At 39.0% G+C, this 26,816-nt stretch overlaps 2 protein-coding genes across 2 annotated transcripts; both read right to left on the bottom strand.

Moving 5' to 3' along the window:
- Positions 1 to 1,833: 1,833 nt before the first annotated feature.
- LOC140954726 (UPF0481 protein At3g47200-like) lies at positions 1,834 to 3,333 on the bottom strand. Its single transcript, XM_073405402.1, has one exon. It carries the CDS (start codon positions 3,331 to 3,333, stop codon positions 1,834 to 1,836), a length of 1,500 nt encoding a protein of 499 aa, XP_073261503.1.
- A 6,774-nt stretch (positions 3,334 to 10,107) lies between these two features.
- LOC140954725 (UPF0481 protein At3g47200-like) lies at positions 10,108 to 11,445 on the bottom strand. The gene has a single exon (XM_073405401.1). The coding sequence runs from the start codon at positions 11,443 to 11,445 to the stop codon at positions 10,108 to 10,110; it is 1,338 nt and encodes a 445-aa protein (XP_073261502.1).
- Positions 11,446 to 26,816: the final 15,371 nt, after the last annotated feature.

Below are 26,816 nucleotides of genomic sequence, written 5' to 3'. Positions count from 1 at the left end.
GCGGAAGAAAGTCTGATGTACAACAAGTAGCAGAAGCATACATGCTCAAGAGGGATCACCCGACATTCAAACGCACCTGAATTTCGGCAACCGGGGCATCGAAGTTGGAATGCCGCGAAACTGACCGAGTCAAAGCATTTCGCCGTTTAAGGAAGAAAGTTTGATGTTGAAGAAGCACAAGAAGCATACATGCTCAAAAGGGATCACCCGAAATTCAAAGGCAGCTGAATTTCGGCAACCGGGGCATCGAAGTCGGAATGCCGCGAAACTCACCGAGTCAAAGCGTTTCGCCTTTTGCGGAAGAAGTCTGATGTAGAACAAGTAGCAGAAGCATACATGCTCAAGAGGGATCACCCGAAATTCAAAGGCAAATTAATTTCGGCAACCGGGGCATCGATGTCGGAATGCCGCGAAACTCATCGAATCAAAGCGTTTCTCCGTTTGCGGAAGAAAGTCTGATGTAGAACAAATGTCTTCCCATAAAAATGTGTCTTCTCTTTTTTGTACCAAGTAAGTAACTCAAATTTTGCTTCTTTTGGAATCAACATATTAAAGTAAATGCTTATTCTATTATCTAAATTACTGTTTTATTAATAAATCAATTGATTATTATATATTTCTAAAAAAGAGTAAAAGCTTATTGGTTTTTGTTTTTGTTATTTGTTAACTAGAATAAAATCCCAGTTTTTGACCTACATGGAATCTGTTCCCAATTGTTCAAGAGAATGTTTTGGCATAACCTATAACACAATAACACATTGTAAGAAACTAACTATTTTTTATATATATATTATAATGTATGATGTTTTTCAAGAAAGTTTTTCACTCAAAAATATATATAGATATTTTTTTATTTTTAATATCAATATGTTAAAACTATCTAAAAACACAAAAAAATTATCAATTTAATTTTTTTTTACCCACACCCTACGTTGTTTCTTATATTACATAGAAGGTTTAGGGTTCAATCCACGATTTGAACATGGGGAGTCGAATTGTTTAGCCCAAAAAATTTGAGAGCACAATAGTTAATGGACTCTGCTTATGGCGGTAACCGACTCCTTATTTGGATTGTGGCGTTAGCCAAGTCAGAACATCCCTTTTTATGTCCAGCTAACTAATAGCCACTAACCCTCTCATTGCTAACTATCCCAAGAAAATAAAATAAAATTACATTCTATAAAATGAATAATGATGATCGATATTAAACAAGAAACTAATTTTCCTAATTCCTACAAGGAAAGGAAAGTGCTTAACATAATGGCAGCACTTCTTAGAGAATAATATTAGAAGAATTCATCAACATTGTGATTGATGCAAAAGAGACTGAATACGGATTTGATAGCTATGGACTATATTGACAGGATAGATCAACGCTAGTAAGAAACCGTAGCTTAGGTCCCATTTGAATATAGTTTGTGCACAAGTCGTAGGAAAAGAGCTATGCAATTCTGCTACATAGGACTTCACATGGCACTTGTTATAATGCCAGAAATAAATGAGTTGTAGTGAAACTTTTTCTTGCTTGCAGTGGATGTTTAAGTAAATCTAATATATTTAATAATTTGGAGACTGATTTTTAATAACTAACAATAATTATATGCAAGTACTTAACCAAACAAAAACACGAACAGGTCAAACAACAATATGGAGCATCGAAGACAGAAATGTATGAACTCTAAATAATTCATAACACACAGAAACATTTTGCTTACAACCTTGTATGCTCATAATAGGATAATACATGAGAGGTGCAACACATAGCAACTGTCCAAACAATCCTCTCTGTTGATGAAAAAAAAAAAAAAAAACACTCATTCACGAATATGGTATTTAGGGGTTAAGGGTAACATTTGTGGCACGCATTTTGCAGATACCAAGATCTGGGCTTGTGGGAACTATTACTACGTAGGCCTTGATGGCACTTACTATGAGGCCATATATAAATGAATACTTTAAAACGGAGGAATAAATAGGACCCTTATAATGAAGGATCCATCGCTTGAACCCGTATCTATAATGCGATTCGATGGCACTTTTAACCTCGACGTAAGCATAGGGATGGGGCACTAAATAATCTGATATCTGATTGAACATTTCTGCTACCTGTTTGTCGTTTCCAAGAGTACTGGAGAGTATACCTTTTGTTCGCAGCTCATTCACATCTTCGGGGTTATCAATCAATGAATCCATGAAGCATATGTAAGAAGTGACCCAAAGTTTCTCATTGTCACCGAGGCACGCTTCGTAGGCTACCAGGTTTAAGAGCAGGGGCTTGGTTGAGTCATCTATGCTTAGTGAAGGAATGTAGAGTCTTCCGGCGAGTAATGTTCCCCTGAACTCGACATCGGTGAAAAGACTAGTCTTGCTTGGTTTGAAATGGATCCCAACATTCCTAAGTTCCTTGGCAGGAAAATACCTGCCAGACCATGTCTTTCGAGAATCATCCCTGTACCAGCTTTTTCGTGTACTAGCATCGGGGACCTCTTTCCTTCCAACAAATGTGAAATGAAAATGTTCTAGAAGATGGGCAGGCTCACGAGGGGGAGTCATCTCACTTTCCTGGCCTTTTGGATTTGTACTTGGCAATATTCTGCGAAACAAATCTGAAATGGTTAGTAAAATTTTTTTTGTCTTTTCCCTGCATGACTCTCTTTGAGTTGGCATTGAACGAATATGCGTGAAGAAAGCTTCAAACAATTCAATGTTCTCTCCTCCGAACCTCAACCTCGTTAATTCATTAAGAACTTCAAAAGGGAGTTGGTTCTCTAGTAAGAACAAATCCCTTGCAACCAAAACGACATCGTGACTAGACATTTTTAGTTTCTCAGGTTGCTTTAAGAGGCAGAAGAGGAATTGAAGAATGAAACAACCATCAAAAAACATCATCTGGGCAAATTCCTCGTTCTTGAGCTGGCTTGATGCATCCTCTATATAGTATTTCCTTACTCTGCTGGCCATTTGCTCAACCCTACGGTACATTTCTTGGTACTTTTCTTTGTACCGTTCTTGATTGACGTCATTTACAGTCTCCTCGACAAACTGGCGGGCGAATGTAACCTTGAGCTTCTCCATTTCCTTGAGTTCATCTTTCCCATGGTGATAGGGACCGATGGAGACAAGAGATGGATCATAGCATTGCTCGTTCTGTTTAATTTGACGAATTGTTGACGGAACCTTTGGAAACTTTGTCACCGTTAGTAGGTTGGAAACATTGATCTCTTCATTTGTGGCAGCCATCATGCTGTCAAGCGATCCATAGTGGATCTCTTCACTTGTGTCAGCCATCGTGCTGTCCTGCCACCCATAGTGGTTTTGCCCGGTGGAAGACATCGTTATGTCATGGGGTGAGATCACGATTTCCTGCAGATTTGCACTCATTATTGGTGCATGCAGACTATTAAAGGAGGAGATTTTAACTATTTTGTTTCAAGCACATCAATAAAAGGATACGAGTCCATTATATATAGGACTTCAAAATATTGAAGTAGCTTTTGGTTTGGAATATTTTAGCTTGCTTGGAAGTAGAGCTTGATAGTGTTGGCTAAAGCTAAAGGAATAATTGGAATAATTTACCAGTGCTGTTGTTGCTCTAACTTTGGTGTTTACAGGGAATGAAGAAATTGGAGATCCCTCTGGACCATCACATCTATCCGTCCACTGCTTATTTTGAGCTCCTAATTAAAGCTAACATGTGAAATGCTGCAAGGGAGAGATAAATATTACCGGCAAGCATGTTCCACGTGTACTTTATCCATGGATAAAATGTGGCATATAGATCAGCGATATGTGCTCTTTCCTTTTTCTACTGGGCAACCATGATTGTCATATGTTTCAGTTTTATTTGAGTACCATGAACTAGTTTTAGTATAAAATTGGGAGACAATCACAAAAAATATTTAGGGGTATTGGGTGACATTTGGCAATCTGAAGACACCATTTATGGGTTGCGTTGGTACGTAATACTGCTACATCGGCCATAATGGCAAAAAGAAACGAGTACATGAAAATTACACCATAAACAGGACCCTTATAGCGAAGGATCCATTGTTTCAACTTGTTTCTGCGATGCGATTCAACTCGTTGAACAGTTCCAACCTGAATATCATTATAGAGATTAATTAGGCACTGAATAATTGGCTATCTCGTTGAACAGTTCTGCAACTTGTTGATCGCTTTCGAGAGGATTGAGGAGTATATATGCCTTGTGACCGCTTCTCCCTCACATCTTCAGGGTGATCAATGAGTGAATCTATGAAGCAAATGTAAGAAGTTTCCCACAGTTCATTGAATTGCTTGTCATCAAAATCTTCTGTCGAACCTTCAGCATAGTTTTGTGTTGCTTCATTGGACACCTCTGCCACTTTGTCATACAAATCTCAACCAATTCTCCACTCTGTTGAACAAACTGGCGAGCCATCATGAGCTTGCTATTTTTCATTTCTTTCATCAATGCCTTTCCATGGCAAAAATGACCAATGGAGACCATCAAGGGTGTTGAATCTTAAACTCAATCCAGAAGATCAAGGAAGGCAACCACCCACCGACCAGCCGCAGCCGCCAGCCACCAGCCGCCTTCACACTTGAAAGTTGAATTTTCTTGTTTTGAATTCGTGTATAAATAGAGTGCCCAGCTTATGTTATTTTGTGTGGAGAAAAGAGAGAGAAACATTAGAGAGAAAGAGAGGGTGTGTATTGTGAGCTTTTTGTGTTTGTAAGCTTCTGTTTTTTGTAATAAAACTCTGTGTTTTATCCCATCCGAGTGTTTCAAAGCCACCACCAGTGGTTTCTCCCACCAACAATTAGTATCAGAGCCCCGTTCATTAGAAAACAGGAGTGTTTTGGGGTATATCCGAATTTTCAAAGTTGTCAAAAACAAGTTTTGATCATTCCAAAGTGTAGATCTCATCAAGACGAACTCACTGGTGCAAAGAACAGCCTGATCGGAGCCCACGGTGAGCCATACACGCCTCCTAAAGATCCGGTGACTGTAGCCCACGCGCACCCACGCGCGCCAGAGGTAGACGACGATTGACGTCCACGCGCACCATATTCAAGCCGAGTCGAGTCGTGTAAGCCGAGTCCGAGCCGAGCCGCAAGCCAAGTCCAGCCGAGTTGCGAGCCGCGCCGTACACCGAGCCGAGCCGAGCTGTTTCCTAGCCGCCAGTGCCGAAGGAATATTCCTTGGCATATTCCCCGAATATTCCCAGTTCAACCCAGCGAACCGTCCGCCGTACAGAATCGGTTTTGTGACGGTGCACCCATTTTTTGACCTGATTTCAAGAAAGTAAGATCGATTCTCGACTATTTGGACCATTCTGAATCGATCTATAGTGTCTGTTTGGTCAAATTCGGCTTTCAGAAGGTGATATAGTCATTAAAAGAGCAAAATGACTACAGAAAGCACACAAACACTCATCCTGAAGCAGACCAGAGACAACTATGATAGTTGGTGCATCAGAATAAAGGCATTTCTTGGTTCACAAGAGTGTTTAGACATTGTACAAAATGGTTTTGAGGAACCAGAGTCCAAAGAAGTAGAAGATGTGTTACAAGAGGCACACAAGCAAGCCTTGAAGGTCAACAAAAAGAAAGACAACAAAGCAAAGACCATCATCTATCAAGGTCTTGATGAAGATACGTTCGAGATAATTGCTTCCACTGAAACATCAAAAGACATATGGGAGGCTCTCCAACAAAAGTACAAAGGTGCTGACAGAATCAAGAAGATTCGTCTTCAATCTTTGCGAGGTGAATTCGAATTATTGCAAATGAAGTCCTCGGAGTCTATTTCTGATTATCACACAAGAATTATGGTGATAGTCAATCATATAAGGAGAAATGGAGAAGCCATCACAGATTCTTGAATTACAGAGAAAATTTTGAGATCCCTAGATCCAAAATTTGATTGTGTTGTTGTCGTCATTGAAGAGTCCAAAGAGGTGGACACGTTGACAGTTGATGAGCTTATGAGTTCTTTACAAGCTCATGAACACAAGATTGTAAAGCGAAATGGAGATAAGGCCATTGAGCATGCCTTACAAGCAAAGTTGTCTCCCAAAGACAGAGATGAGCAAGGGGAGACTTCAACAAGTGGATATACCACTCAAGCAAGAAGTCAACACTCCAGAGGAGGATTTCAGCAATTCCAAGGAAGAGGATCTTGGAATACAAGCTTTAGAGGAAGAGGTGGTAGAAATACCACCAGAGGAGGTCGAGGACAACAAGCATTCACTCCTAGAGGAAGAGGAGGCGGTTACAATAACCGTGACAAGAGGAATATCCAATGTTATAGTTGCAATCAATTTGGGCACTATAGCACTGAATGCATAAGGAAAGCTCCGTTGGAGATACGTGAGCAATCCAACTATGCAGAGAAGGATGACAGAGAAGAAGCTACATTTCTTGTCCAACAAGAACTTGGCGAGAAACAGGAAAATATATGGTATCTAGATACTGGAGCCAGCAATCACATGTGCGGCCACCGAGAGTTATTCGGTGATCTAGATGAGACCATACAAGGTCTAGTTACTTTTAGAGACACCTCAAACGTTCCATTCAAAGGTAAAGGCAACATCCTCATCAAGTTGAAGAACGGCGATCACAGCCACATCGCCAATGTCTATTATGTCCCAGCAATAAAGCAGAACTTGATCAGCATAGGTCAACTTATGGAGAGAGGTTATACTCTTTACTCGAAGAATTGTCATCTGACAATTAGAGACTACAATGGGAGATTAATGGCCTACATGAAAATGTCCAAGAATAGGATGTTTCCTTTGAACATCCAGTATGATGCAGCAAGGTGTTTGAGCGCCATCACCAACAGTGAAGAATGGCTTTGGCACCTAAGGCTTGGACATCTAAATTTCACGAGTCTGAAGATGTTATCAAGCAAGAAGATGGTCAAAGGTATGCCTCATATTGATCATCCAGATGAAGTCTGTGAAAGTTGTGTCCTCAACAAACATCACAAATCCAGTTTTGCCAAAGAAGTCAACTGGAAAGCAAAGAGGCCACTGGAGTTAGTGCACACAGATGTGTGTGGCCCAATAAAGCCTATGTCGACTGGACAAAATAGGTACTTCCTCACTTTTATTGATGATTTTAGCAGAAAGACGTGGATATACTTTCTGAAGAGGAAGTCAGAAGTATTCAATTGTGGAGAAGCAAAGTGGCTACATGATCAGAATCGTGAGATCTGATCAAGGTGGAGAATATACAGCCAATGACTTTAAAGCCTTTTGTACACAACAAGGCATCTGACATCAGACGACACCAGCTTATGCACCACAGCTGAATGGTGTAGCCGAGAGGAAGAATCGAACGATTCTTGACATAGCCAGAAGTTTGCTCAAAGCAAAGAAGCTGCCCAAGCAATACTGGGCTGAAGTTGTATCATGTGCAGTGTATCTACCGAATCGCTGCCCGACCAGAAGTTTGCAAGGTGTTACTTCAGAAGAAGCATGGAGTGGTCACAAACCAAGTGTTACTCATCTACGAGTCTTTGGTTGTGTGGCATATGCAAAGATCCCAGATGCAAGGAGGACAAAGCTCGATGATAAAAGCGAGAAATGCATCTTAGTCGGATACGGTGATAGAAGGATGGGATATAGGCTGTATAATCCCATCACGAAGAAAGCAATTATGAGTAGAGATGTTATCTTTGAAGAAGATAAATCTTGGGAATGGAATGGTGATCAAGAAGCAGTCAAATGGATCACCACTGATTTGATCCTTAAAGGTGAAGAAGTACCAAAAGTACTTGCAGAAGAACAGATTGTGCCAGCAGCTAAACCACAAAGTCCGGTACACAGATTCCCTGTATTCAACAGGAGGAACACACCAGGAGCATGAAAGATAAGGAATCTTGAAGAGTTGTACGATACCACTTAGGTCATGAAAGATATAACTCTGTTTTGTTTCTTTGCAGATAGTGACCCACTAAGCTTCGATGAAGCTATCACAAAAGAGAAGTGGATAGAAGCAATGGATGAAGAAATACATGCCATTGAGAAGAATGATACCTGGAAGCTGACTTATCTACCAGAAAACAAGAAAGCAATAGGTGTCAAATGGGTCTACAAGACAAAGAAGAATGCAAAAGAAAAAGTGCAAAGATACAAAGCCAGATTAGTGGCTAAAGGCTACAAACAGAGAGAAGCCATTAGAGGGAGAAGTATTTATCTGATTAAAGTTCATGCTTGGCATGACATCCCTCAATTGAGTTTAAGGGGGAGATTTGTTGAATCTTAAACTCAATCCAGAAGGTCAAGGAAGGCAACCACCCACCGACCAGCCGCAGCCGCCAGCCGCCTTCACACTTGAAGGTTGGATTTTCTTGTTTTGAATTCGTGTATAAATAGAGTGCCCAGCTTATGTTATTTTGTGTGGAGAAAAGAGAGAGAAACATTAGAGAGAAAAAGATGGTGTGTATTGTGAGCTTTTTGTGTTTGTAAGCTTCTGTTTTTTGTAATAAAACTTTGTGTTTTATCCCCTCCTAGTGTTTCAAAGCCACCACCAATGGTTTTTCCCACCAACAAAGGGATCGTAGCAATCCTTGTTCGCCTCGATCACACTAATCATCCGCAGAACCTTTGGAATCTCCGGTCCTGGAATTGGTTGTTTCTAGTCTCTTTCCCCTCATCCTTCCTTATGGATTTGAAGATCTCCTCATTGCTACGTGGGAAAATTGAACTAGAAATCTCATCAGTTGGAATTTCTAGTTATTTGGCCATTACAAGTACAGCTAGTACGCTAATTGTATGATTTGGTCTGTATTCCTGTTGCATATCTACAACTCAATACGGATCTAATTATACAAGTACTATTCAAGTAGCTTGTACGTAGCAAGAAACAAGGATCTTAGCTTACTTGAACAGTGAGCTTTGGTGCTTTAATTTAACTATTTTAATTTCCCTTGTGGATAACATATGTGATCTTCAGACCTTCAGACAAGGCAATACTAAAATTGTGTTCTAAAATATTTAAAGTTTAAGGTCATGTCTTGATATCAACGTTCTTGCATGATTGAACATTGGATTAAGAAATTGTCATAGTTCAACACCGTGTTAGACAGGGATGAACATGTGAAATGCATGGGAAAGTTAGCGAAAGGTAAGTTCTATACCCAAAGTGCAAGCAAAGTTTAAATAGCATAGAATAATCTTTAATGTTCCGATCTACAGCCTTAGAAAGAAAATGGTGTGCCAGCCAGAATTTTCTTTCCTTTCTTTGTTTTCCATTTAAAATAATGAATAAGCTTGGGATGGAAAATTCTTTTGTTTATATTTAGAAATTTCTTTTTATCCTTTTTCAGAATCAACAAAGGCAAGACAAGGCAAGACATTACAGCTACCCTCAAATTATCAATTTTATATCCACTATTTTTCGTATAAACTTTACCCTTATTTTGAGTTCTCAATTATAACTCCTGTTAGAATTACTTAACAAAAACCGTTAAATTTTCTACAAAATGATGTCGTTTTACATATATAAAAAATTATTGGATAGAAATGTTGATGAAATGTCTTAAAATGAATGGAGGACGTCCTTAATTGAAAATCTGTAAGTTTGAAAGGTAAAACTGATATCAAAATTGTTTGATGGTAAAATTGTGTTTGTCTATATAGTTGGAGGGTATTTTTGAAGTTTGCGCAAAATTTTAAATGTTTGACGATTGCTGGTGGTACTTGGTGGGTTTACAGAATAATCCGAGATGAATTCTACCCGTATCAGGAATGATAGACATTAAGGAGGAATACTGATTAAGATAAAATTGAAAAGAACCTAAAAGCTCTAGTTTTGAATCGAAACTAAATTAAGGGTAAATTAGAAGAGAGATTGTGAATTCTCCAAATTCTTTGACATTGTTTTGTGAATTCAGATTTGTATTTATTTAGAAAACAAAATAGAAATTACATGGCAGACGTTGAAAAAAAAAAACACAAGCAGAAATAGCAGCAGCTACAGATAGCCAGGTAGAAAACTATGAAGATTTCTTCCAGGCCTCTCTCAAATCTTTTATTCCTACACTCACTTTACCGAAACAATTATAGTGCTGAAATATAAAAGGTATAGAAGTAGTACATATCAAGCACGCTGCAGCTAAGGGTATAGGGTACTGTTATTGCCTGGCAACCTGCAGACACCATATAGGGGTTCCGCTGGAAACACTTTCACGTACTTCAGGGCACTTACTATGAGCCCAAAAATAAAAGAATACTTAAAAATCACAGTATAAATCGGACCCTTGTAATGAAGGATCCATCGCTTGAAGGTGTTCCTACAATGTGATTCGATGTCCTTTTTAACTTTGTTGAAAGCACGAGGATTGGGCACTAAATAATTGGCTACCTCATTGAAGAGTCTCGCGACTTCTTCTTCACTTCCGAGGGTAACGAGGAGTACACCCTGTGAGCGCAACACTCTCACATCTTCAGGCTGATCAATTAGTGAATCCATGAAGCATATGTAAGAAGTGACCCAAAGCTTGTCATTGTGACCGAGGCATGCTTCGTAGGCCACCAAGTTTAAGAGTAAGGACTTGGTTGAGTCGTCTATTGTTAGTGCAGGGATTTGGAGTCTCCCAGCTAGACATGTTGGATTGAAATGGACATCAGTGAACTGACTAGTGTCGCTAGGTTTGAAATGGATTCCTACCCTTCTAAGCTCCGTCGCAGGATGATAACGATACAAGGACGTTGTCTTTGAACTATCAACTAGAGCCTTCTTGTCAACAAAATGCATATGAAAGAGTTCAAGGAGATGGCTGGCACCATAGTAATCTTCCATTGCTAGGCCTTTTGGAGTAGTTAACTTCAATACTCCTCGCAGAATAGTTTTGCGGAAGAAATTTGATATCGTTTTCCTGCACGAGTCTCGTTGACGGGGCATTGCTCGAATGTGTTTGATGAAATCTTTGATCAATTTCATCCCTCCATCTTCAAATGTCAAATTCATCAATGGCCTGAGGACTAGAAAAGGGAGTTGGTTCTCTAGTAAGAGCATGTCTCGTGTAACCAAAGCTGCAGCGTGACTAGACATCTTCAGATTTTCATGGTCATGAAGTCGACAGTGCATGAATTGGATGACAAAGCAACCATCAAGAAACATCATCTTGGTGAATGCGGTCATGTCCACGAGTTTAAATGATTCATCCTCAACATAGCATCTTCTCGCCTCTTCAGCCACATCCACCACGGTTTTGTACACCTCTTCAATGTGTTTTCCACTCTTTTGCACAAATCCGCGCACCATACTTTGTTTAGACTTCTCCATCTCTTTGAGCCCATCATGCTTCCCGTGGTAGTAAGGACCTATGGAGACCACCATGGGTTCGTAACATTTCTTGTTCGATTTAATCCCACTAAATATCTGTGGAACCCTTGGAATAATTCGTGGCCCTTGCTGCTGGCTCATGGTGTCTGTCCGCTCAACGCTCATTATGGATCCCAACCAATTATTATTTTCTGGGACGAAAATGTGTGTTTCTCCCATTAGAAGCACAGATATTTACTGAACAAAGGATATTGAGAACAAAAGAATTTATCTGCACTTCCAACGCATATCACGAACATGTTCACTACGGGTCTATTAAATACCAAGTTAGGAGCTAGAATCTTACATTACTTGGAAGTTGAGCTTTGATGCTTTAACTGTTTGTGCTCTTTTCTAAAACGTGTTCCTCGACTGCAGACAGCTTCAGCAATAAAATTTGCAGTGTAACATCAAACTTAACGCTTAAGTTTCTTGACATCAAATTAAAGTGGTAGAAAATTGTCGTTAGATGGTGTGATTACTTTGTTAAAATACTACATATACTGCTTGCAAAATCGAAATATATCTGCTTAGTTTCTTACATCGTTATCTCATTTATGATGGCTGGTTACCATTTTCCAATGCACAAATTATAGAATGATAATTATTAAAAACATCCCAAGTAATTGTACGCAGTCCAAAACGCAGATAAGTGTTAAAGAATATATGTTTCAAGATTTGCAGGTAGTAATACTAATAACATGAGAAATGCGTAGGGGGGATAAAGATTGGATTGTTCCATGCTCAAAGTGCAAGAAAATTAAAGAGCATTGAACAAACTTTTGCTTCTCTAGTCTTTAATGATGATAAAAGAATAGAAGTCGAGCCCTACTAGGCTAGCTGCAACTTGTGTTTTCATTCGTTTTCTTTTTGTGCTTAATAAGCTTGGACAGAATTTATTTTTTAAAGAAAAAAGCTTGGAAATAAATTCTTTGTCGAGAGACTGGAGTAGAATTTAAGGACAAGCTTAAAAGATTCACTTCGCTATACGTGTTATAGATTATTAAAGAATAATATAAAATTGTTTATAAAGATTATGTATGTTCTCAATGAATGCCAGTACTCAATAAGTTCCAAGCTGCATAACAGCCATTAAAAAATTAAGGTCTCATATTTTTTAAAAATCATTTTATAAATTTTTTTTTGTTTTTTTGTCATTTGAAAAATTAATCAACAAAAAATATTTTTCAATTAAAAAAAAATTTAGCTTCAACACATGATGAAATTAGTTGAAATACAATGGAAATTTTTAGATAACATTAAGAATACACCCTAATAAAGTTCGAGGGGCAAAATTTTCCTTTATATTTTAATATTACACATGGAATTTCCTTCACCCACCGTTGAAATACATTGCATTGATTTTCAAACTAAACATCCCCAAGGTCACACAGAGGGTGGCGCCCGTTCAAGCAAACAACCATGTACTTATTTCTGTTAGTGCAAACCTAACTCTAATACTCATTGTTGCTACCCAATTTTTGACCCATGTTTTTTATATATTTTCAAAAAATCCAAAAATAGAGAAAAACAAAGAAAATCCAAAAAATATGTTTTTTAATATATTTTCGTCATTTTAGCATTTTCAACGTCGTCTAAAAAGAATTTAATTTTTCAAAGGATTTTCAAACGCGTTCGACTTTTCACGCGTCGTTTTTAAAATCATTGATTTTCCTCATCGAGTCGACGTTGATATGGCTCGTTTTCAAAAAATACAAAAAAAACAAGAAAAATCAAATTTTACAAAAAAAGAAAGTTAAGGGACCAATTTTGAAAACTTGGCAATATTTTTTGCCTATAAATACTGGTTTCCAACACTTACAATAGGGGGGGTTCATTTGGTAATTTTGGGGAAAGGCAACACAAAGGGGAAAACCCTAAAAAACTAACAGCTTCTTCTCCCTCACAAGGGACCAGCCGCTAGCCCCTCCTTGGTTTTGATTTTTTCCAGCCGTCAGCTCCCCCACACATCCCTGTTTTGATTTTTTTTTCTTCAACCTCTCCCCAGCCGATCACCAAGGCCAGCAGCCTCTCACCAAATTTTTTTCCCTTTTTCTCTCCAGCCTCAGCCGCTCATAGCCCCGGTCAAAAAAAAATTAAAGAGAAAAACAGGGGCGGCCGCAGCCTCCCTTTCCCTGATCACAAAGGCCGGCCGCCCCCCCCCCCCCTTTTACTTTCAAATCCCACAAATCTTCCCCTCTCAGCCGTTTCTTCCCCAACCGGCCAAACACAACAGCCCCTCATCTCTCAGCCACCCACCATCAACCGGCAAACAGCAGCAGCACCCCCCGGTCGGAAACTTCCAACAAGCCACACGCCGGACAGAAGCCAGAGCGAGCATCTTGCCGGTTTGCCTCACCATCTTCCCCGACCTCTCTTCTCCGTCCAGCCTCCGACAACAGCAGCGACCACAGCAGCAACCCCAGCAGCGCCGTCCACAGATCGACAGCCACCGATCTCAGTTCTGTCCGCAGCAGCTCCAGCCTCCAGCCCTCCGCCGTCCGAAGATCCAGCAACCAGCAGAGGAACGAAAACAGAGGCGAGATCGATCGGAAGAAGGAAAAGAACCGATCTGCTTCTGCAGATCAAAGAGAAGCAGATCTGTAACGGAAAGAAAAAAATAAAAACCGATTGCTGTTTGTGAGTTTTTTTTTTGTTGTTGTTGCAGGTGGCGGTGATCTTCACCGCCGGCGTAGAAATGAAGGAGGAAGAGGGAAGTTGCCGATCCTGCCATCCACATGCCTGATCTGTTATCGGCGGCGCGTGTAAAGCCCAACTTCAGATTCGGCAGATTTGAAGAAAAAGAGGAGAAGCTGATCCGAAACAGTGATGAGAAAATAACTAAAATCAACTGGCTTTTTTGTGCTTTGATTTTTTTTTCTTTGCAGGTCACCGGGGAGGAATCCACTCCATGCACCTCTGTTTTGCCCAGTTTCCGAGACGGCGCGTGAACCCACGCGCCGCCAGCGGCGGCGGTGCAGGAAGCCCACGCGCCGCCACTGTTCAGATGGCACCAAGGCTGTGCAGCACTGTTCCCGAGGGTTTCCTGTTTCCTTTTTGTAATTTCTAGATGCTGTGTGTATTTAGATATTATTGTATTTGATTTGTTTTGAATTTTTGTTATTTGTTTTATTGGATAAATGTGATGTAAAAAAGAAAAGAAAAGAAAAAGAGAAAGTGATAATAAAAAAAAAAAAGAAATGTTTGTGTGTGCTTGCATGTTTATTTTTTTATTTATTTATGTTATTGAATTAAAAATAAAAAAGGGACAAAAAGAATTATTTGTTAATTTAAATATGGTTAAATATCTCAAGGACAAATAAAATCAAGTTGTATTTTCCATGAAAATATGAGGACAAGTTTCTACATATATTCGGGGATTTAATAACTGATTTATTCAAGCCTAAGAATTTAATTAATATTTTAAATTTTCAAATCACATCAGAACACGAAGCAGCTTATCTCAGGTAGGGTGTGTTAGGGGTGTTAATACCTTCCCTAACCACAACCAGTCCCTTACCCATGATCTCTGACAAGACCAGTACATCAGGTTTCCTAGTAGCCCTCAATAAATTACTAGGTGGCGACTCCCACGAACGAATTCAAAGCAAACGCAACAACGAGAAAAATCGCCAGCCGATGCCGCGCGCCTGATTATTTTTTTTTTTGGGGTGCGACAGAATGGCGACTCCACTGGGGAAAGGTATTGTTTTCAACTTTATCGGACTAAGCTTTGTGTTTTGATGTGTTTAAGTTTTTTTTTTTTTTTTTTTTTTTTTTTGTACTTTGTTTTATTTTATTTGTGTTTTATTCATGCATTGTATATAATTCTCTCATGCATCACAAGTTTTAATTTTTGAAAGCACACACAAGCTTTAGGTTAGGTGGGGGACTAGCAGCTTACCTTACGACTTGAGTCAAGGTTGAAGTTTGTGTAAACCCCAACTCTTTGTTGAGTGCTTAGACTGGTAATAGTTGGACACGTGCCAACCAATTACCTGCTGGGCCCCTATATTGCCTTTACGAGGGCAATCACTGGGACAACAAGAGACCCTTTTAGAGACCAAGTAGCAAACCTACCCTGTCTCACGTAAAATAAATAGAACTTGTCTTTAAGTTGTATGTGCTATCGTTGTTTGCATCTGAGAAAAATCACGATTCTTGTTCCATCATACAAGAGTTACGATTATTTTGTCACCCCTCGAAGGGCGAGTTCATCATATAGATTACATATTCATACATTTATCATGCATGTACCGGGTTGAAAGGTAGGTCCCCCGCACAAGCTGTGCTGCACGTGATTAAAGAAAGATGATGGGAGCAAAGAAAAATGTCAGATAGAGGCTCATTACCAGATTGAGGTGGGGAGCATCAAAGGCGAAGTAGCTGGACTCAGATTTGCTCGAGCAAGTGTTGAGCATTAAATGGAAAGAGAATGTCTGCACAGTCTTCTGTGGGAACACTGCTTGTCCACGTTCAATTGAAGCTGCCTCTCCTTTTCCGTCATGAACAATAGCAACAATGCCTTCAATCATCAACTAATGACAACTCTGGTTTTTGCCCAGTTGCACTGTTAAATGTTCATTGCCTCCATATCATCTAATGGAACCAAACGACTACTAGCCTTTTGTTCATGGTGCATCAGTCTGTTTTGAAGTTACCCCAATTATGAGCTCAATTCCAGTTCAGCAGCACAAGATGGTCTGAAAAACCATGATTAGACACTGAACTTCTACGTGGCAGAGCTCTCTCTACAAAAATCCATTTATGGCTCTGCAAATTGGGAATGCAAGAGGGGATTTATAAGTTGCATATGCTACAAATATTTCTCTCATCAGTTTCAGCACGAAGACATCTTAGTAGGTTGAAGAGCCAGACCTGGTCTGGAAAATATGAGCAGACTTCAAACTTCAACGTAGCAGAGCTCTCTCGGCAGGAATCTGTTTGTGGATCCGCAAGTGGGAAATCCAAGAAGGAATACAGTAGTTTCAGATCATCTATGATTTCTCTCCAACAATGTCAATATTAAAACAAAAAGTAGAGAGAAGAGACATGCCTAGACTAACAAACATGAAGAATACTGAAACTTCAACAGAGCAGGACTTCCTCTATTGGTGCTTGTTTGTTGCACCGTTCGAGAGGAATCAAAGAAGAAATAGAGGAGATTCATGTCCATCATTTTCTCCCATAAAAGAGATAAGACATGATTCCACACGTCGGTAGTGGCGATACTACAAGTTTCTGGGCGCTGCCAAGATTACCAAGCTGTTGGAAAGTTTTCTAACAATCCGCAGCCAACCACAACAACATTGGAAGATTGAAATGATGTTGTGAGGATTTGCCGAAGAATTGAACAAGCTATGAAGAGAGGAAAGATTGAAGGATCTGCCATGGATTCCAGAACAATGATGAGAGGAGAATCAGGAGATGACTTTGACGGTGTGAAACCTTAATTATGTGGTCTAGCCAGGTCTCACGGTAGCATCAATTGCTCAAATGTCTTTGCCAAGATTGACATTCCTCTACCACTTAAGTTTGTCGACCAGCATCTGCCAGATTCCAGAATTTTGCTTGACTCCGACAAATCCCATGCAACCACCAATTTCTAGGTGGTATAATCCAGACAAGAGATGTGATGTCATGGTGGGGTCCTCAACCATTTCAAGTGAACAGTTTCAAGAATTGCAAGAATTGAGTCTGAAAGTTGGTGAGCAAGAGACAAGTGGAGTCGGTGAAGGAGGGTGTCATTGGCTATATTGTCCCCCGAACATCTTCAGAATGACATGTTGATCGAAAGCGCTTGGCAAAACGCAAATATTGCCAGAAAAGCTGATTCAAGAATGGTGATGAACAGTCAATCATATTGTTTTGGAATTCTGCATTTTGTTTTGAGATCACATCTCATCCTTCAACGAAACATGTCTTGCTTTGTCTCTTTGTTGTTTGAAATCAACAGATGTTTAACATTTTTATTTTGATAAAATATTTTGATCAAACTCCAACATGCGATAAAGGATAATCAATCCTGAAGATTAAAAGTGTTTTGATTGCAGAAATGACTCGATTCTTGTTGAAATGACATGAGGTGACCAAACAAATTTTGAGCCCTTACATGAAACTAAACCACACATCATATAGCTAAGTTTTAGCAGTATGCATAATGACATGTAGTGGATTCGGTAGTTATGGACTCGTGAATCATGATTCTTACAAGTCCAAATCATTACACTAGATGAGGTCAAAATTTATCGGTTCTAACTGACCTTGCTTGAAATGAGAAAAGGCCATCTTTGATATCCCTTCACTTTCTAAAAGTTATATCCCTTGTAGTCCCATTTTGAGCTGGATAGAATATTCTTTTCATAAAAACCCTGACTAGGATCACACCCCATACTGGGGGCAGATGAGAGATATGTTGGAGACATTGATATAATTAATGGATAAAGGGAAAGGCTTAGAACAAAAGTGCAATGATTGAGAGAGAGCTAAAAGTAAACACATAGACTGGGGGCATATAAGAAAGTTTTGAGGAAGGCTATGAAAAAAAAGAGAACGAAAAAAAAGGGGAAGTTGAAATTACCTTCACTTAAATACAAGTCAAAGGTAAAGGAAGGAGAACGCCTATCAAGTCTATAAAGAGCAAAAGAAATTTCAATCAAGGAAAGGCACAACAAAAGTCAATACCAGAAAAAAAGACTAAGCTATAAACGTGACTTTTGGTGTCCATTATAAAGCCTCTGATGTTATCAGATGATTAAGGTTGGTTATTCATCAAGGAAATGTGGATTTGCATTATGACTTATGTTAAGAAAACTCTAAACTTTGAGGTTAACAAGGTTATATGTCGTTTCCTCTACAAAGACAACAATAGAAAAGAGTTGATGAATAGTTGATGTTGATCCTAGGTCTTTGAAACCCTCAAACACCTTTTGAGCCTGTGAAATTCCTTTCTTTCATAGCCATGAACCATAGCCTGCATTACGTGCTTTTAAAAGCCCTTTTTAATCAAGCAAGAAATTTGAACCGATAAATGGCGCTCTCAAAACTTGAAGAGTTTTTTCCATAAGAGTCGTGGCTTCATGAATTAAACTACTGGTTATTATGCATGTTGATAAAATAAATGCTAAGAAAAGAAACAACCTTTCTTGATAAAGCCTGAGTTTTTGACTTGAGCATTTTTTGTTTCTTTTGAAATTCATACAACGGTCACCTCATCATAGACTATAAAATGATATACCCAATATCAAGGATTCAAATTGATACAAAGAACCATGGAAAAAGCCATTTTTAATCCTATATTGGGTCAATTTCTGTTTTCAAAATACAAGACAATCAAAGGACTGCGTATTTCGAATAACGTGTGTTGGGTCTTTGATCAAAAAGCTTGATTTTCAAAAGATTTTCAAAAAGGACATCTCTGATTTCATTTCAACAAACTAGACTTTGAATAGACAAGATCTTTGAAGTATGAGAGTTGATTCCAGAACAAGGAAGATTATCAAACACAGAAGAACATTGATTGAGTATGCAAAATCGTTGATAGAAATGACATTGAAATCCTCGACACTACTTGAAAAGTTGAGCAGCTGAGGGCAATACAGTAGACCTTGAAAAGGAAAAACAAGCAATGCTCAGATCAGCTATGAGGCAATGAAAGATGATTAAATGATGAATCAGTGAACTGAAGACAATGATGTTCAAAGACAGATAATCAATGAACGAGCACATTCAGATGATACTGGGGGCAATGTCGTTCCAAAATAGCCCATGCTCTAGGGAACCCTGTCAGCAATGGAGAAACAAGGATGTACTTGAAGGACACTTTCATACCATCATCTTTCTTTAATCACGTGCAGCACAGCTTGTGCGGGGGACCTACCTTTCAACCCGGTACATGCATGATAAATGTATTTTGAAGCATGGCTAGCAATCGTTGAGGATACATGAATGAATGCAATTGAATGGTGAAAAGATACACATCACCAAGACTGACTGTGGAACAATGCTGAACTTAAAGGACAATCTCATATTGTCATTCTTTGAAACATGGTTATAGACAGATGTTATCACACAACTGCACTGAATGAATGTCGGAAAGGCACCCATCTCGAAGATTGATTGTGGGACAACTTGTTCTGAAGCCAGATGAGTGCTTCACTACATGAGTATGAGTGATAAAAGCAGCATCATTGATGAGGATGAGACATTTCTTTTCACAATCTGATTAGAAGAGTTGAAAAGAATCTATTGAGAAGAACACTGAGCATACAACCATGAGCCTTTGTACTGCAAGCTATTAGATGCATGTCTGGACGACTGGATGATTTCCAAGAAGGCTGATGATAACATGTACTTGAAGAGTACTGTTTCAACTGGAGGCAAGATCATGACTGATTAACAATCTTGATGGGTATTGGCATGATGCACACAATCAATCAGAGGATAATTCTCAGAAGAAGCCAGGAGAGAAAATCCTTCATGATGAATCAAGCAGTACCACACTTGGGGGACAGGGTCAAGCTTGATGAACGATGCAAGCAGTAATTGTCGAAGACAGCCCGGGATGGGCACTGCATTTACAGCTGAGTGGATGGCTAGCACATGAATGAGCCAATGCATCGGAAGAACAAAGAAAGCTTTGGAATGCAAACAAAGGCACCCTATAAAGATGGAGCATCAAAGAGGGGGGGACCTATATTTCGAATCAGGTAAGGATGCATGCATATCATCTAACCTCAAACATTTGCACGTATTTTTGAATTGTTGCAGGAAAATCCTTAATGAGGTCGCCAGATGGGATCTCATGTAGCTTTGGTTAAAGGGAATCGCCAGATGGGATTTCAGGTTAACCGAGTTACACAGTTTAGTTCCACCAGAATGAGGTCGCCAGATGGGATCTCATGTAGCTTTGGTTAAAGGGAATCGCCAGATGGGATTTCAGGTTAACCGAGTTACACAGTTTAGTTCCAGTTGAATGAGGTCGCCAGATGGGATCTCATGTAGCTTTGGTTAAAGGGAATCGCCAGACGGGATTTCAGGTTAACCGAGTTACGCAATATTTTCGTTCCAATTGAATGAGGTCGCCAGATGGGATCTCAGGTAAACCCAATGTGTGGGCAGGTCGCCCGTGAAAATAGACTATTGGGAGAGTGTGGGTCGGTCGCCCGTGAAAATAGATTAGGGTGAGTATGTGTGGGCAGGTCGCCCAAGATAATGAAATCATTTTCCTTTTGTTTTCTTTACAAAGCTTACTATGCAAAATTTTGAGGATTTTCGCTTCGTAAGCATTGTAAAGAGGGGGCATCTGTTGCTACCCAATTTTTGACCCATGTTTTTTATATATTTTCAAAAAATCCAAAAAAAGAGAAAAACAAAGAAAATCCAAAAAATATGTTTTTTAATATATTTTCGTCATTTTAGCATTTTCAACGTCGTCTAAAAAGAATTTAATTTTTCAAAGGATTTTCAAACGCGTTCGACTTTTCACGCGTCGTTTTTAAAATCATTGATTTTCCTCATCGAGTCGACGTTGATATGGCTCGTTTTCAAAAAATACAAAAAAAACAAGAAAAATCAAATTTTACAAAAAAAGAAAGTTAAGGGACCAATTTTGAAAACTTGGCAATATTTTTTGCCTATAAATACTGGTTTCCAACACTTACAATAGGGGGGGTTCATTTGGTAATTTTGGGGAAAGGCAACACAAAGGGGAAAACCCTAAAAAAACTAACAGCTTCTTCTCCCTCACAAGGGACCAGCCGCTAGCCCCTCCTTGGTTTTGATTTTTCCAGCCGTCAGCTCCCCCACACATCCCTGTTTTGATTTTTTTTCTTCTTCAACCTCTCCCCAGCCGATCACCAAGGCCAGCAGCCTCTCACCAAATTTTTTTCCCTTTTTCTCTCCAGCCTCAGCCGCTCATAGCCCCGGTCAAAAAAAAATTAAAGAGAAAACAGGGGCGGCCGCAGCCTCCCTTTCCCTGATCACAAAGGCCGGCCGCCCCCCCCCCCTTTTACTTTCAAATCCCACAAATCTTCCCCTCTCAGCCGTTTCTTCCCCAACCGGCCAAACACAGCAGCCCCTCATCTCTCAGCCACCCACCATCAACCGGCAAACAGCAGCACCCCCCGGTCGGAAACTTCCAACAAGCCACACGCCGGACAGAAGCCAGAGCGAGCATCTTGCCGGTTTGCCTCACCATCTTCCCCGACCTCTCTTCTCCGTCCAGCCTCCGACAACAGCAGCGACCACAGCAGCAACCCCAGCAGCGCCGTCCACAGATCGACAGCCACCGATCTCAGTTCTGTCCGCAGCAGCTCCAGCCTCCAGCCCTCCGCCGTCCGAAGATCCAGCAACCAGCAGAGGAACGAAAACAGAGGCGAGATCGATCGGAAGAAGGAAAAGAACCGATCTGCTTCTGCAGATCAAAGAGAAGCAGATCTGTAACGGAAAGAAAAAAATAAAAACCGATTGCTGTTTGTGAGTTTTTTTTTGTTGTTGTTGCAGGTGGCGGTGATCTTCACCGCCGGCGTAGAAATGAAGGAGGAAGAGGGAAGTTGCCGATCCTGCCATCCACATGCCTGATCTGTTATCGGCGGCGCGTGTAAAGCCCAACTTCAGATTCGGCAGATTTGAAGAAAAAGAGGAGAAGCTGATCCGAAACAGTGATGAGAAAATAACTAAAATCAACTGGCTTTTTGTGCTTTGATTTTTTTTCTTTGCAGGTCACCGGGGAGGAATCCACTCCATGCACCTCTGTTTTGCCCAGTTTCCGAGACGGCGCGTGAACCCACGCGCCGCCAGCGGCGGTGCAGGAAGCCCACGCGCCGCCACTGTTCAGATGGCACCAAGGCTGTGCAGCACTGTTCCCGAGGGTTTCCTGTTTCCTTTTTGTAATTTCTAGATGCTGTGTGTATTTAGATATTATTGTATTTGATTTGTTTTGAATTTTTGTTATTTGTTTTATTGGATAAATGTGATGTAAAAAAGAAAAGAAAAGAAAAAGAGAAAGTGATAATAAAAAAAAAAAAAGAAATGTTTGTGTGTGCTTGCATGTTTATTTTTTTATTTATTTATGTTATTGAATTAAAAATAAAAAAGGGACAAAAAGAATTATTTGTTAATTTAAATATGGTTAAATATCTCAAGGACAAATAAAATCAAGTTGTATTTTCCATGAAAATATGAGGACAAGTTTCTACATATATTCGGGGATTTAATAACTGATTTATTCAAGCCTAAGAATTTAATTAATATTTTAAATTTTCAAATCACATCAGAACACGAAGCAGCTTATCTCAGGTAGGGTGTGTTAGGGGTGTTAATACCTTCCCTAACCACAACCAGTCCCTTACCCATGATCTCTGACAAGACCAGTACATCAGGTTTCCTAGTAGCCCTCAATAAATTACTAGGTGGCGACTCCCACGAACGAATTCAAAGCAAACGCAACAACGAGAAAAATCGCCAGCCGATGCCGCGCGCCTGATTATTTTTTTTTTGGGGTGCGACACTCATACTAATTTGTTGAGACAATATTTTTGGAAAGCATAAATGAGATGAGAATAAAAAATAAAGGAAAGCTAATAATACATAAATTTACATGATTTGATAAATTAATAGATGAATAGAGATCTGTCATAAAGAATATCTTGACAATCATGATTTTTTGTGAAAGTAAGTAAAAATAAGGAGACAACATTTAATTTTTATGGTTATTAAAAATCCAAACTAGGATTTCGAAGTTTTTTAAATATGAAGCTAATTATATTAAAAAAAAATGAAAGTCACAATAAAATACCTTACTTAAAATAAGTTGTATTATTATTTAATTTTAATAATAAAAATATGCATACTAATATTCAGCTAATTAATGCATGCTTGCATTTTTTTTTACAAGATCAACATACCCCCCAAAAGTCTATAAATAGTGAGTGATGGCATACGAGATTAATAGGGTACATAATAAAAAAAATGAGCATAAAAACCTAATTTAATATTTAATATTTTCTTAAATCCAAAACTCGTATTTTAAAAAATGAGGATTGAACTTTAAAACTAGTTCCTAATTCAATAACTTTTTAAATTCATGTTAAATTTAACAAATTAACTGTTAGAAAAGCCCAATAAATACATCATACAAATTCAAAACTTAAAAGCGATAGAATAATAAGTTTTTTTTTATATAGAATAATTAGCTCCTTACTTAAGCTAACACTACAGTAGTTCTATATGCATATATATTCCATAATACCTGACTTTACCAAACAAATTATAGTGCAAAAATATCTAGCCAAGAACTCCAGCTTCTTTTTGGGGAAATACACGCATAAAAGCATGCAACAGTTAAGTGTACTATTATTGTCTGGCAATCTGCAGACACCATAAAGTGGTTCCGCTAGAAATACTTTCACATACTTCAGGGCACTTACTATGAGCCCAAAAATAAAAGAATACTTAAAGATCATAGTATAACCGGGCCCATGTACTGAAGGATGACTTCTGATACCAGTGTTGGCGGGGGTGGGGGTATGAAACCACTTATGGGGGTTTACAAACAAACACAAAAAAGGATTTATAATCTGAAAAAACAGATTTATATTACTCAATAATTTAAAACACAAACAAGAAAGGAGAAAGCTCTCAAACGCTATTATTCTTCTTCTTACTCCCACACACTTCGATCACTCTGATACATAGATTATTTATAGAAGGACTGGACACTGTAAACTTATTAAATGCAAAGACAACTACAACTCTGGATTTCAAAGATGGCAGCCATTGTTGAACCCTTAATTTTAGATTCCATGCTCCTACTCTTAGCTAGGCCGGTGGAGAAGAAAGGGTTGTTGCTAGGACAGTGGAGAAGAAAGATTATTTGGCAATTAATACTTGCCACAATTACCATTATTATTGAGAGGGAATAGAGTGAAATAGCTTTGCATGGCAGTTAATGCAATGGTAAGACTTGCAGCAACAAGTGTAATAAAGCTCCAAGGACTGCTAAAATAGGTATCCAGATGCTCAGCTACCCATCGCTTGATGGTGCTCCTAAAATGTGATTCAATGTCCTTTTTAACTTTGTTGAAAACACGAGGATTGGGCACTAAATATTTGGCTACCTCATTGAAGAGTTTCGCGACTTCTTCTTCACTTCCGAGGGTAACGAGGAGTATACCCTCTGAGCGCAACACTCTCACATCTTCAGGGTGATCAATTAATGAATCCATGAAGCATATGTAAGAAGTGACCCAAAGTTTGTCATTGTCACCGAGGCATGCTTCGTAGGCCACCAAGTTTAAGAGTATGGACCTGGTCGAGTCGTCTATGGTTAGTGGAGGAATTTGGAGTCTCCCAGCTAGCCATGTTCTTTTGAACTGTATATCAGTGAAGAGGCTGGTTTTGCTAGGCTTGAAATGGATTCCCACCGTGGTAAGCTCCTTCGCAGGATGATAACGATACAAGCTTGTCCTTGAACTATCAACAGGAGCCTTCTTGTCAACAAAAGTTACAAAATGCTTATGAAAGATTTCAAGGAGATGGCTGGCACTATAGTTCTCTCCCATTTCTGGGTCTTTTGCGGAATAGTTTGATATTGTTCTTCGCAAAATAGTTTTGCAGAAGAACTTTGATATCTTTTTCCTGAGTGACTCACGTTGACGGGGCATTGCTCGAACGTGCTTAATGAAATCCTTGATCAATTTTATCCCTTCTCCATCTGATTCGAATCTCAACTTCATCAATGACCTGAGGACTACAAAAGGGAGTTGGTTCTCTAGTAAGAACATGTCTCGTGCAACTAAAGCTGCAAAGTGACTGGACATCTTCAGATTTTGATGGTCACGAAGTAGACAGTGCATGAATTGGATAACAAATCAACCATCAAGAAACATCATCCTGGTGAATTCGGTCATGTCAACGAGTTTAAATGATTCATCCTCAACATAGCATCTTCTCGCCTCTTCAGCCACATCCACCACGGTTTTGTACACCTCTTCAATGCGTTTTCCACTCTTTTGCACAAATCCGAGCACCATACTTCGTTTAGACTTCTCCATCTCTTTGAGCCCATCAAGCTTCCCGTGGTAGTAAGGACCTATGGAGACCACCATGGGTTCGTAAGATTTCTTGTTCGAGTCAATCCCACTAAATATCTGTGGAACCCTTGGAATAATTCCAGGCCCTTGCTGCTGGCTCATGGTGTCTGTCCGCTCAACGCTCATCATGGATCCCAACCAATCATTATTTTCTGGGACTAAAATGCGTGTTTCTTCCATTAGAAGTACAGATATTTACTGAACAAAGGATATTGTGAACAAAAGAATTTTTCTGCACTTCCAATGCATATCAAGAACAGGCCACTATGGATCTATTAAATACCAAGTTAGGAACTAGAATCTTACCTTACTTGGAAGTTGAGCTTTGATGCTTTTACAGTTTTTGCTCTTGTCCAATACGTGTTCCTCAACTTTAGACAGCTTCAGCAATAAAATTTGCAGTGTAACATCAAACTTAACGCTTAAGTTTCTTGACATCAAATTAAAGTGGTAGGTTGCATGGTAGCACTGTGAATAAACAAGAAGAAAATTGTCATTAGATAGTGTGATTACTTTGTCAAAATACTACATATACTGCTTGCAAAATCGAAATATATCTGCTTAGTTTCTTACATTGTTATCTCATTTATGATGGCTGGTCACCATTTTCCAATGCACAAATTATAGAATGGTAATTATTAAAAAAATCCCAAGTAATTGTGCGCAGTCCAAAACGCAGATAAGTGTTAAAGAATATATGTTTCAAGATTTCCAGGTAGTAATATATACTAATAACATGAGAAATGCGTGTAGGGGAGATAAAGATTGGATTGTTCCATGCTCAAAGTGCAAGAAAATTAAAGAGCATCGAACCAACTTTTGTTAATTTCTCCAGTCTTTAGTGATGATAAAAGAATAGAAGTCGAGCCCTACCAGGCTGCAACCTGTGTTTTGATCATTTGTTTTCTTTTTGTGCTTAATAAGCTTGGACAGAATTTCTTTTTTAAAGAAAAAAGCTTGGAAATAAATTCTTTGTCGAGAGACTGGGGTAGAATTTAAGGACAAGCTTAAAAGACCGACTTTGTTATACGTATATTATAGATTATTAAAGAATAATATAAAAGACTGGGGTAGAATTGTTATATATATGCATCTAGTTTTGAGCACTAAACAATTTTAAAGTATGCATCTTAAATTTGTTGAAGTGGATCGGCAGAATTACAGGAATTATATTTTAGTTTTTCTCTCTTATTTGTGTTTTCAAAGTTAATTTTGAGCAAATCAAACAATTTTTTTGATGTTTTATTTCTACACATTATTTTTAAATTAGTAGTGATACATGCAGGCAATTTTTATGAATTTTAATATGATTAATTAGGAATTAATGGATACATGATTGCATTTTTATTTGTTTATTTTTATGAAATGCGTCTACTACAGTGTGATTATTGGAAAGGAGCCGAG

The sequence above is a fragment of the Populus alba genome, chromosome 16 (assembly GCF_005239225.2).
Source record: "Populus alba chromosome 16, ASM523922v2, whole genome shotgun sequence".
NCBI lineage: Eukaryota > Viridiplantae > Streptophyta > Magnoliopsida > Malpighiales > Salicaceae > Populus > Populus alba.
This window is presented reverse-complemented; position numbering and strand designations above follow the sequence as displayed.